Raw genomic sequence first — 12273 nt, forward strand, 5'->3', positions numbered from 1 at the left:
TTGAAAAATCAGTCTTATGATTGCAGGTTGTGAACATACTTTGAGGAAAAAAAATGTAATTTTTTTTTTTGCATTTTTTAATAACTTTGTTTAAAATATACAGATGACAATAATGACTATTTTTTATAAAATATTTTAGGGGATTTTTCTATTATTTTGTTTTAAAATAACTTTGTTTAATAACGAAATAAAATAGCTTCGTGTTTACTTACCGAATCATCAATTAATTAACATGTTGAGTGGCGTATTGTAAGGAAGGGCGAAAATGGCCAAAGGCTTCAAAGCAGTGCCGACAAGCATTCAAATCATAATTATACCGTTACGCTCATCATCTCCCTGATTTTGAAAACACTTGCTCCTCCTCTCTTTCCCTCTTTCGTTTCTGCACAAATGAACTTCATCCAACTGTAGAGATCCAAGCCTTTTCAATTGACGGTTCTTCACGAAGACTCTAACAGCTTCTTGCGCCCAAAAACCCTCTTGCCCTGATGCAAGAATTTCTGGGTTCAGTTCGCCGATCCTTGGTTTTCAGGAGCCCAGGCGGGGACGATGGAGGGTTTGGTGTTGGCGGTCTGGTTGATAAGATTGGCTCCAGCATTCGCAAATCACGAATCGGACTCTTCTCTCAGCCACGCGTTAGGGCTCTGCCACCGGTTCCCAAGGACAACACTCCTTCGATCCGGTGGCGGAAGGGCGAGTTGATTGGTTGTGGTGCCTTTGGTCGAGTGTATATGGGTATGAACCTTGATTCCGGGGAGCTTATTGCTGTCAAGCAGGTAGTTAATTTCATTCTGTTCATATATTTTCATTTCCCCCATTTAGGCTGTGGAATTGTTTGTTGATGATTTTGCCTTTTATCGGTACAGGTTTTAATCGCAGCAAGGGGTGCTTCGAAAGAGAAAACACAGGTAAAGATCAGTGCATCAATCTATTATCCTATCTATTATCCTAGATAATAGATTATATATTGCTTTATCTAGCCTTTGACAACTTCGTTTTCTTTTCTTTTATTGTTCTCCTCCTCAAGTTAGACGTATGCTTTTGATTTTTTTTTCTTTTTCGAAAATTGCATAAACTTGCGTGATATTTTTTTCCCTCCCAGATAGTAAGGATAAGAAATTAACTATATGATTATTGATTTGACATTCATGTGATTTAAGTAATAATGCATTAAAGGCTATGCATAAAATAGTTCCATGCCTCTATGCTAGTCTTAAGAAACAGGTAGCATTCTCAACTGATTATTATGCCTCTGCCGAACATGGTTAACGTGCGATCTCTATATCTTCTTTGATCAGGCTCATATATTGGAACTTGAAGAAGAAGTGAAGCTTCTCAAGAATCTTAAACATCCAAATATTGTTGTGAGTATATTTTTATTATGCCAGGAATTCGCAGTCTGTCTAATTCAGTGAGTACTAAACTTTTCCTCTATTTAATATCTCAGAGATATTTGGGAACTGCTAGGGAGGAGGATTCCTTGAATATTCTGCTGGAATTTGTACCTGGAGGATCAATCTCATCACTCTTGGGGAAATTTGGGTCCTTCCCTGAGTCTGTAAGTAATTATTACCTCCTAACAAAAATGGAAACTCTAATAAGCTGTAACCCTGCTTCTGCTTCATGAGAATAATTTGGTGAACAGGTGATAAAAATGTATACAAAGCAACTCTTACTGGGTCTTGAGTACCTTCACAAGAATGGAATTATTCACAGAGATATTAAGGTGGGTACCCTTACTTTCTGGGTCAGAAAATTCTCTCTCTCTCTCTCTCTCATGGTGGTCAATGGATTGTTTGATATAGGGTGCAAACATTCTTGTTGATAATAAAGGATGCATTAAACTTGCAGACTTTGGTGCATCTAAGAAAGTTGTTGAGCTGGTATGGCATTGTTGCCCCTATTAATTCATTTGCACTTGGAAGCTTCTTTTCTACCTTCTTTGTGACCATGACATTTGAAGCTTGTGGATTGTAATAGGCTACCATGAATGGTGCAAAATCAATGAAGGGTACTCCATATTGGATGGCTCCTGAAGTTATTCTGCAGACAGGGCATAGCTTGTAAGTATTAAACACCTCTTGGTGTAAAACATTGATTATATGTCTAAATATTTATCTAAATCATGAATTTTAGAAGGCTTATTTTTTGAACTATATCTTTCAGGAGAAGGAGTTAACTTAGCTCAGTTAATTAAATTACTCCTTACAATTTATAACATAGAAAAAAATTTCTGTTGTGACATGGCTGTCATATATTTAAAAAAAAAAAAACTTTTGAATTATATTCATATTCCTATTGAAGTTTATATTTTATATGTGTCCATATAAGCATGCAAGACATAGAAGAATGTTACCCCCTTGTTAGCTTTTGTTTATATTGAAATCAAATATCCTATTTCGTCAGTGTTAAAATCATTTAAAACATATTGACATTTCTACTCATGGAAATGATACTATGTTTCCTGGGTATTCTTCTTTCTCTCTTCATCGCTTTCAATATTGATATAGAATTGTTTGGCTCCACATGATAAATCTTCTAAGGTCTGTAAAATGTCGCCATAAATATGGATTCGGTAGTATGGGTTGCTTAAATCTCACTTTAAGTGTCATGGGATACTTGGTGTGGTACTAAAGGAAAGTGGTTTTTTCCCTATGTTTCCTGGGATAGTATCATGTGTCCTCAGTAATAGTAAGCTTAACTGTTTTATAAGTCTTGTTTAAATTGAGGTGAATAATTTGACTGTTTCATGGTTTCTCTTTTGCTTCCTTGGAGTGTATATTTAACAGAATAGTTTGATTGTGATTTGAACTATCATTCAGGAATGGATGTATTGAGGGACTTCTTGTACTTCATTCTGATAATTAATTTTCATGGATTTTTGGTTTGTGATTTCCTAGCTCTGCTGATATTTGGAGTGTTGGATGCACTGTAATAGAGATGGCAACAGGGAAGCCTCCGTGGAGTGAACAGTTTCAGGAGGTACTTACTTGAATCTCAATTAGACATAGTAATCTAACTGGTCACTGACTTATATGATTGGTCTCTCTCTCTCTCTCTCTCTCTCTCTCTCTGTGGCTTGCTGACTTAATTGTTGAAGAGTTTGCTCACTCAAGCTACTATTTCTTTCAGGTTGCCGCTCTTTTCCATATAGGGACAACTAAATCCCACCCACCTATACCTGACCATCTTTCTGTTGAGGCAAAGGATTTTTTGTTAAATTGCTTGCAGAAGTACATACGATAAAGACTTTTAACTATCCTTTAGTCATCTTGCTCCATTATTTTACTGTGATTACTTTTATTTTTGAGAGAAGCGGTCAAGACAGTATGAAACCTGAGTGTGCTAATTTTTGTTAGATAGTCCTACCGCTCTAGTTTTAATATCCTTCAATTTGTGGCGGCAGGGAACCGGATCTAAGGCCTTCTGCATCAGATTTGTTACAGGTAAAATTCTGCATAACGTTGATCTCTTTAGGTTAAATATATGACATACATTGTCAGCAATATACACACGATCACATTAGCTTGTTTTTAACTTAGCTTTCACTTGTAATCACAAAACGATTCTCATAATGATATCATCTGCAGCATCCATTTGTCACCTGCGAGTATCAAGAATCTAATCCCACATTATGCAGTTCAGTTGTGGTTAGTATCACTGCCTTGGGTTAACATGATGGTATATTATTTTGCCATGCCTCCTCTTATTCTTTTAAACTTTAAATTTTAGGAATCTTACAAGACGGTAACATCTGGGACAGACTCTAAAATCTCGTGAGTGTATAATCTGATTTTGGGTACCTTTTATGGGTTTAGGCTACTAGATATCTTTTGGTTATGCAGTTTGGCTATTGTCAGGGGAATAGGTCTCAAGGGTGTTTGTCAGATGGATAGCATAAGATGTTCATCTATGTCTCCTGAGACGCTTTTAAAATCAGATTTCTATCAAGGAACAAGCAATTATGATGATGACATGTGTCAAATAGATGACAAAGATGATCTTTTTGTTGGTGCATCAGTGAAGTCTAAATCTCGCATTTCATCAGATGATGTAAAGGTTTGTATTTTTTTTGTTCTTCGATTGTTTTTTATGTTTTACGGTTAACTATTTGCTAACAATAAGATGCTATGCTTATTGTATCAGAGTTTCAACCCTATGTGTGAACCTATAGATGAATGGACATGCAATTTCGATAAAAGTCCAGATTTCGAGAAAAGGAGGACAAACTTGTCTCCTGACCAGACAATTAACAAGACAATGAGAAGAACTGAGGCATCTCAAAAGGTGGAGAATGAATTTTCATTTCCAAGTGAGCCTATAGGAGCTGATGACGATGAAGAAGTCACTGAGTCAAAAATTAGAGCTTTTCTAGATGAAAAGGTATTATTTGGAACATGACATTATTTGTTAATGAATTGTTGATGAGACCACTTTCAATTCAGTATGCTAAATAGTTGATAATTTTCTCTATTTGTTTGCCTCCTTGAGATTTGGCAAGTATAAAATTTTGTTTTTTTATTTTTAATTGAATGCTAATAGGCTCTGGAACTGAAGAAACTCCAAACTCCTCTTTATGAAGAATTCTTTAGCATATCGAATGCAGCTGTTCCTCCCATGCCTGTTTCAATTGCTGACAGTGAAGTAGTTTCAGAAATGTCAAATGTAACACCAAAAAGCAGGTCGCCTGGTCAGGCTAGCAGACGATACTCAGTGGCTGATGGTGCTCATTTTGCAAGGCATGGAAGTCATAACAAAAATCAATCTAAAGCTAGTGGTGCAAATAGTCGGCCTTTGCAGGAAATCCACCCATCTGAGCTCAACGAATGGAAAGAGACACTTAACAATGCTAAGTTGGAATCATTGAGTGCTAGGTGTGTATCTAATGCCTGATGTTGGTTTTAACTTTACTTTCCAGATAGAACTCAAATCAAAAACAGCAAAACAATGGGAAAATTTTTATGTGCAGTTCGACTTTCTCAGAGATACAAAGGAAATGGAAAGAAGAACTTGTTGAAGAGCTTGAGAGGAAGCGAGGTAAGTTTTCTTTTTCTTTAACCGTAAAAAAATCCAACGTTCTCTTGTTTAGCAGAAATGAGGAACAGTTAGTTGGTCCATTTAGGATATCCACGGCCCCAGGTGTTTATAGGTACAACAAAATTGCGAGTGAAAAACATATTTACAGAATTTGAAATCTTTTTGTTTAAATGTCAAAAAGCTGCCCTTGGCTATATTTGCGAGTGAAAAAATAGATGTGAAACTCTATTCTTGCTTATTTCCTTTTATTTTGCTTGAAAGGGGTTTAATTGTAAGATGTTCGAGACATTAAAACATTAATGTTTTGCGCAGTTTAAACTGAATTGTTACGGGTTAGGACCAGCCTTTCTATTGTTAGAGACCACGATTTCATCTGGGAGCCCCTTCTACTTTCTTCATTATTAATTGTAAAGAGTGATTCCGGATGACTGACATTAAATGCTACAAAGTGCTTGAGTATTCGATAATACTCCACCATGCGGTTAGCAGGGTAGTCTTGATTTCTCAAAGATTTGAGCAAGAGAGATCTTGTTGTGGAGATTTTGTTTATAGTTTCATTAATGACACTTGCTAATAAATGTTTATAGTTTCTACCTCTAAGTTTCCGGACAAATATTCATTTTTTGCCCTGGAAAAATTGCTTAAACTAGAAGTGCATATTTGTCAATCCAAAGCCGTCTATGAGCGGTGGCTTTCAGTTTCCACTCGGTAATGTAATTGTCTCCTTATATTAGTAAGGCATACAGCTGACATGAATATGAGTGGTAGCTTTCAGTTTTTGATACCTTACTTGGTAATGTAATTGTCTAAGAGTGGTGGGTTTCAGTTTCTATTTATTGGAAACATAACCTTTTTTACTGCCTATTGCAGAGATGATGCGTCTGTCAGGCTTGGGAGGGAAGATTACATCCCCAACTGATCGCAATTTTCGTAAATTGGCTGATAGATCACGCTTCGCATTTCCAAGCTAGTCATTTTATGTCTTGTCCTCTCCATAAGAGGGGCTATGAAGAAGGAAAATTTGCATTTCCTTTTGGAATGATCATGCGTATTATCATTATTGGTGCAAAATGAAAAAGTGTACCAATACTCTCTGACCTTGCAATGTCACTAGAAAGACATTGCAGCATCAAAATGCGTTGATTTAGCAGGAAAATCTGAGATGAGCGGTAAATTTATTTCCTTCGCTTACAATTTTTGTCTGTAATTCTGCGGGATACGCATAGAAATTTCTTGAGTTATGTATAAAATATATCAATGTAATAGAAATAGCATAAATAATGTACTATGAGGCTTCGGTAGTAGTAAATGTTTCACGATTAATTTAATTTTATTTAACACTAAAAAATGGCGTTGGAAACGACTGAGGGAGTTTTAACAATTGCGCACAACTTGAAGCTCAAATTGGGCTAGTCTTGGTTTAGATAGAAACGTAGGGTGCGTTTAGTTTCTTTACTTTTTACATTCAAAAAGTTACTTTTTACTTTGGAGGAGTTAAATGTTGTTTGGGGATCATTTATAATGTAAAACTGACTTCCCAAATGTGCTTTTCGAATGGGCTGAAACGGCAAAATATGAAAAGCTGATCTGAATAGCTTTTAAAAAGTCAATTAAAGGGAGATGCATTAGTAATGATACCTACTATTTTAAAATGACCATGATATCGTCCCCTCATGTTTGTCTTTTCCTCCTGCTTGACCTCATGTGCGCGTTTCAAAACCCACCTTCATTCCTCTTCTCTGTGTGTTCATTCTCTCTTCTCTGTGTGTCTCTCGTCTCGTCTGCCTTGCTCTGTAGTCAGTCCATCGTCTCTCCTCCATATTTTTGGTGACTCTTGTCCTTCTCTCCTTTGTCTCTCCCCTGCCATCTAGTCATAGATCTGACTCTGTCCACTCTTCCTTTATCAAGCTCATGGTCTTGTTTCGTCGTCCTTCCCCGCCATTCTAGTGGCCATTTTTTCGTTTGTAGCTCACAAGTCAAGTTTGTTTCGGGTCTTGGACGGCATTGCGAAGTTGACAAATGCAAAAACACTTGGGACCTATTGAACTGAACTCGAACGCTTGGAACTAAACTCGGACACTTTGGCCTCCTCTCCGATCTGCTATTCCATTTAAAGGTATGATGTCATCTAACCATTCTTTGCTAGATCTAGAAATGGTGGTCCTCTATTTTTGATGAATATATGAAAATATATGGCCTGTATCTTCGATCGGTGGTCCTTTGATTTTTCTCCAGATCAAGTTATGCTTTGTTTTTTTTTTAATGACGGTAGTTCTACTCTCTTTCACCATTTCTTCCACTTGCATTGCTAATTTGAAACTTGAGAGCTTCTGAGAGAATTTGGACGTTGCGAATCTGAACATTGAAGAAGGTCTGGTTTGAACTTTTCTTATACTCAATGAATAGGAACGTTGCGAATCTAAACATTAGTAGCTTGATTCTATTTTGAGCTCTTGCATTATTTAGTTATGCTCTATGTGTATGTTTCTAAATTGTCTTATAATCAATGATTGATCAATTATGGGTTTTGATCTCTTCTCCTAAAAATGTGTGTTTTAAAATTTTCTTGTGCTCAATCAGTGGTGAATTATTTTGGGTTGTGATCCTTCTCTAGAAAATGTGTGATTGTGTATGTGTTTTTAAGATTTTTTGCATTCAATTAATGTCAAATTCTGTGTGTTTATGTGTGTATTTTCAAGTTTTCTTTTGCTCAAACTAATGTTGAATTATGGATTTTGGTTTGGTTTCATAAATGAACATTGGATGATTTTACTTAATTAATTAGTAGTTGCTTTGTTTCCTGTTAAATGTGGGTTGATATATAGATCTAATTTTTGTTAATTAATTATTGAGAATGTAATATTTCGATAGTAAATATGAGTAAAGAGAAGGCATTGCGAACTACCGAAGAGATCGAACTAATTTAAAATAATTTTTTAATATTTTTTGGGATCTTATAATTTTTATTTTTTATTGGTAGGTAAATATTATTTGTTAGATGCCAACTATCCAATGCCACGTGGATATTTAGGTCCTTATAGATCTCATAGGTATCATTTCCTAGATTTTAGGTGTTCATTTGGATTTGTAAACAATAATGAGGTTTTCAATTATTATCATTTAAGTTTAAGAACCACGATTGAAAGGATTTTTGGGGTTTGAAAAAACAAATTCACAATCTCACGACATATGCCTAGCCATTTATTTGTGACGCAAGTTTGTATGGTTGGTGTAATAATGGTTATACATAATTTTATTAGAAAAAAATCCACAACTAATTTTGATTTTAAGCATTTTGAGGATGAAAATATGGTTAATATTAACAATGATAATAACAAACATGTATTTTCATCAATAATTTCAAGCGTAGCTTCTGATAGAGAGATGAATAGGGTTCGAGATTCTATTAAAGATCAGATTGTATATTATAGATCGAACCGTTAATCATATAACTATTAAATATTAATGAATGTTTAACTATTTATTACATAATTTTTTTCAAAATTAAATTTTATATTTTTTCTTATTATTTGACATTTTAAATTTTATGTTATTTTAAATTTATTTCACATTTTTTAAACATTGTTAATATATTATATTTGTATAATAAAAATTATAAATTATCATAAATTAATATCTTTTTTGGTCATTGCATATTAAAAAATATATTTTAAAAGTATAATTTTTTATTTGTCAAACTGACTTTTGATAAATTAAAAATTAAACATACACTTACAGTATGTGACACGTTATTTAAAACTCAAAGTATGTCGACCCTAATTTTGGTAGAGACTTACGTGTAAAGATGATGGAAGTCTAAGTTAGAAACTTGTAGGTGTGCTTGGAAAAAAAAAATAAAAACTCGACATCGTGTAGCGTTTTCAGTATGAGGAGTTTGTTTTATATAGTCAGCCGTGAAATCGTTTAATATGAAGTATGGGTAGAGTTGATTTGATACTAAGCACTTTACATTGGATGGAGTTATGTTTAATAAGAGATGTACAAGATGGGAAGACGCATAAACTCACATCCCTAAGATTTTGTGTTAAAGACATAACATTCAGCTTAAATACATTAATCCTCTCCTAGTTTTTAGCTCAGTTTGAATGTTTCACCGTTTTCAGGTTCCTATCCGTTTCGATGCTGAAACGGGGAAAGTAGGGAAAGTAAATGAGATTCGATTCTAAAACCGGGAAAGTCGGTAAATGTCTAAATGAGATATCACGTACATTTATATGCAGAGAAGCACATGGGGGTCATTTCATTCAAATTCATATTTGCCTTCGAAATGCATTTGATTGAGGGCCCCACCGGCTGCATTCTATGTTTATTTAAATGTATTGTCCTTGTCTGCAAAGCATAAGTAAACCACACTAATTTGCAGGCTGACAATTCGGGAAAGAGTTAATTTTGTCTGACCGTTTAGGCACAGGTGTTCTCGTGTCTACAGTTTAGGGAGGGCCAAAACTTGAGAATGTACTGTTCATTCAATGAGTAGTCATAAATTTCCACACATTAAAGAGGCTCCGCAAGATTGATTCTAACAGAATTGACTGAATTAATGATTTAGTCCAAAGATTTTTCTCCTCTCTATTTAGTCTTTCAAAAAGAAATCTTCTCAATTATCTTAAAATTATCAAATTGAAAGAAAAGTAGTTTATGAAGATAAAATCATTAACTTAATTTGGAGGATTATTATCGCAGGTGGTGAAGGAAAACGGAGCTATTTGAATTTTCATATGTTTATTTGAATTATAAAGCCACTGTCAAAGCCACACAGAGGATCAAACAAGGTCTAATTAGATCATAAAAAATTGCTCCACCCTATGGGTGAGTCGTTAATTAAAGATTCTAGTGTCTCTTTATGATCAATTGGACACGACAATTTGTCTTGTTAAAAACATTATCTAAGGGTGCAATTCAATCTTGCATAGTAAAATCCTTGATCCTTTTAATAGTGTTGAAAGAGAGTGTAGTTTTGAAAGGACTTATTTTGGACTAGGTAGATAGTTTCCATTGAGTAGTGGAAAATGTTAAAATAGGTTGAGAGAGGTAACCATTTGGAGAATTTCCATATGTTACTCGCGGGTTACATGTGATATGTCGAGCCTGCCTTGATTTTCCCTGCCAGATTATTGACAATAATCCCCTCAAAGATTTAATATTCTTCTCTCTTTTCAAATTTCTTGTTGAGGTCAAAAAAATAACAAAAGCTTCACTTTTTTTGGATCTCTCTTTCTCTTTTCAATGATATTGTGCTGATCAAAGTTATCAGCAGGAATCCAATAGGGGGGGGGGGAGGAAAAATGATTGAAAGGCAAAACTTGAGGAACGAGAGGCTGCATTTTGAATAATAAGGAAGAGACAAAAGTAAATGAAAAAACATGTTTCTGGGTATGTTGGTTGAGAGCCGTTGAGGTAAAGCATGCCTTTTTTTTTTTTTTGGCTTCTATTCGGCGGAATAAAAGGCAATTTTCTAGACGTGAAAGCCCTAAATTTTCGGGGAGATCATGAAAAAGATCCATTTCAATTTCATAGGGCAACAAAAAGCCTAGAGGATATGAAAAGATGTCATTCTATGAGAGACCAGATCAACAAAAAGATTGTCTGTTAATAATAATTACCGTTGGATAAATTAAAAGGCGAGAAATTTCTATGTTTGTACGAAGAATTTCATAATGAGATTCTTGTGCATCAAATCCTTTCATTTGTTCAAAAGTTTCATATTAAACATTAAATTAAATACGGAACAATTCACATCATTACTAAATTACTAAATTATTTCCAAACAATGTAATTACTACTATCTCCATCGTAAATTATAAAATAATTTTAAAAAAATTATTATCCTAAAATATAAAATAATTTTTAAAAAATAAAAGTTCATTAATTATACTCTTGTAATATTATACTTTAAGTAGAGAAAATTGAAATGATATTGTAGAGTAATATTTAAGTGTGTAGAAATATTTTTAAAAATTTATAGTTTTATTTTAAAAAAGTAAGTTCATAAATTATATTATTGTTGTATTTTATTCGTATATATAATATTATCTCAAATTATTTTTAAATTTGAAATGAAATAAGTATTTAATATTTACGCTGATTGACCCAAAAGGAAAAAAAAAACATGTATTTTATTATAGCATTAGGACTAAAATTATTAAGTAGCATTGATTAGGGCACTTGCCCTCAAGACCTATAATGTAAGGCTATCATGCATTGACTACTCCCTCCTAATTATAATGTAAATTATAATTAATTAATTCATGAATTATGAATAATATTAGTTAAAACCTGAAAGCTTTAATAATAATAATTAAAATTTTAATGCATGATTTTTTTTAAAAAGAGTAATAACTAAAGTAAGAGTATAAAAAAATAAACATAAAATTTATTTAATATATTATATTTTGAACTAAGTAAAGTTTATAGAAGATGAGTTATATTACAGTTTAGAGGGAGTATTATTAAATTGTTTTAAGTGTAGTGGTCTTAATTATTGCTAAATTCTTTAATAACAAATGTGATATTTTCTATATACCTTTTCCATAAACTACTTTTAATATTATCACTAAAATTAAGAAGAGACTTAAAATTCATTAAGTCTCTAGTTTTATGGAAATAAGAAAATAGTTTTCAATTTTATCCTTATTTAATATATTTTTTAAACTTATTTATAAATCACTTTCAATAAGTTTAATCGAAATTAAGAAAAATTTTAAAACTCATTAACCCTATTTTTTTTTACCATCTCATTAACCCTATCTAAAAGTTTAATAATTTCTTAATTTTATCTCTATTAAATATATATACTTTGATAATATATTTTCTCTTTTCAATACTTAATGGAGGGCAAAAAAAAAATTCAATGAAAATTTAATAAGGTGATTTATAAATATGACAAAAAAAAAATTTTCTCCTTCTCTCCCCCGATAAATAAGATAAGGAGTATGGTCTAACTTTAAAAAATGACTAATATTAAATATGGATTATATTGGCGCGTCGTGAAAATGATAAAAAAATTTCTTTCTCCAAGTGCCTTATATAAAGTTTGGCCAAAAAAAAAACTTATAAAAAGGAGTAAAGGCAGTACTCAAACGCTATATATATATAATATATATATATATGATTCAACGTTTTTTTTCCCTAAAAAGAATCATTTTATAATAGTATTATTGAAGAGAGTTATTCCGACGGCCATAATGCATCTAACTTGTTTTATCCCGATAAAAC

At 33.0% G+C, this 12273-nt stretch overlaps 1 protein-coding gene across 1 annotated transcript; it reads left to right on the forward strand.

Moving 5' to 3' along the window:
* Nucleotides 1-269: 269 nt before the first annotated feature.
* On the forward strand, nucleotides 270-6328 carry LOC129308607 (mitogen-activated protein kinase kinase kinase NPK1). The gene is made up of 17 exons (XM_054949839.1): nucleotides 270-776; nucleotides 867-908; nucleotides 1299-1364; nucleotides 1448-1558; nucleotides 1646-1726; nucleotides 1806-1883; nucleotides 1981-2063; nucleotides 2901-2982; nucleotides 3133-3233; nucleotides 3407-3446; nucleotides 3591-3650; nucleotides 3733-3776; nucleotides 3861-4059; nucleotides 4147-4383; nucleotides 4543-4874; nucleotides 4970-5037; nucleotides 5908-6328. Exons 1-17 carry the CDS (start codon nucleotides 489-491, stop codon nucleotides 6006-6008), a joined length of 2013 nt encoding a protein of 670 aa, XP_054805814.1. The 5' UTR covers nucleotides 270-488; the 3' UTR covers nucleotides 6009-6328.
* The last annotated feature ends 5945 nt before the right edge of the window (nucleotides 6329-12273 follow it).

The sequence above is a fragment of the Prosopis cineraria genome, unplaced genomic scaffold, assembly GCF_029017545.1.
Source record: "Prosopis cineraria cultivar Desert tree isolate PC_DT_omini unplaced genomic scaffold, ASM2901754v1 PC4, whole genome shotgun sequence".
Lineage (NCBI taxonomy): Eukaryota > Viridiplantae > Streptophyta > Magnoliopsida > Fabales > Fabaceae > Prosopis > Prosopis cineraria.

Excerpts from the sequence above, each read along its gene's own strand:
- LOC129308607 (XM_054949839.1), top strand. The coding sequence starts at position 489 with ATGCAAGAATTTCTGGGTTCAGTTCGCCGATCCTTGGTTTTCAGGAGC. Across the intron at positions 777-866 it reads AGCTTATTGCTGTCAAGCAG|GTTTTAATCGCAGCAAGGGG; the intron begins GTAGTTAATTTC and ends TTATCGGTACAG. Across the intron at positions 1,365-1,447 it reads TTAAACATCCAAATATTGTT|AGATATTTGGGAACTGCTAG; the intron begins GTGAGTATATTT and ends TTAATATCTCAG.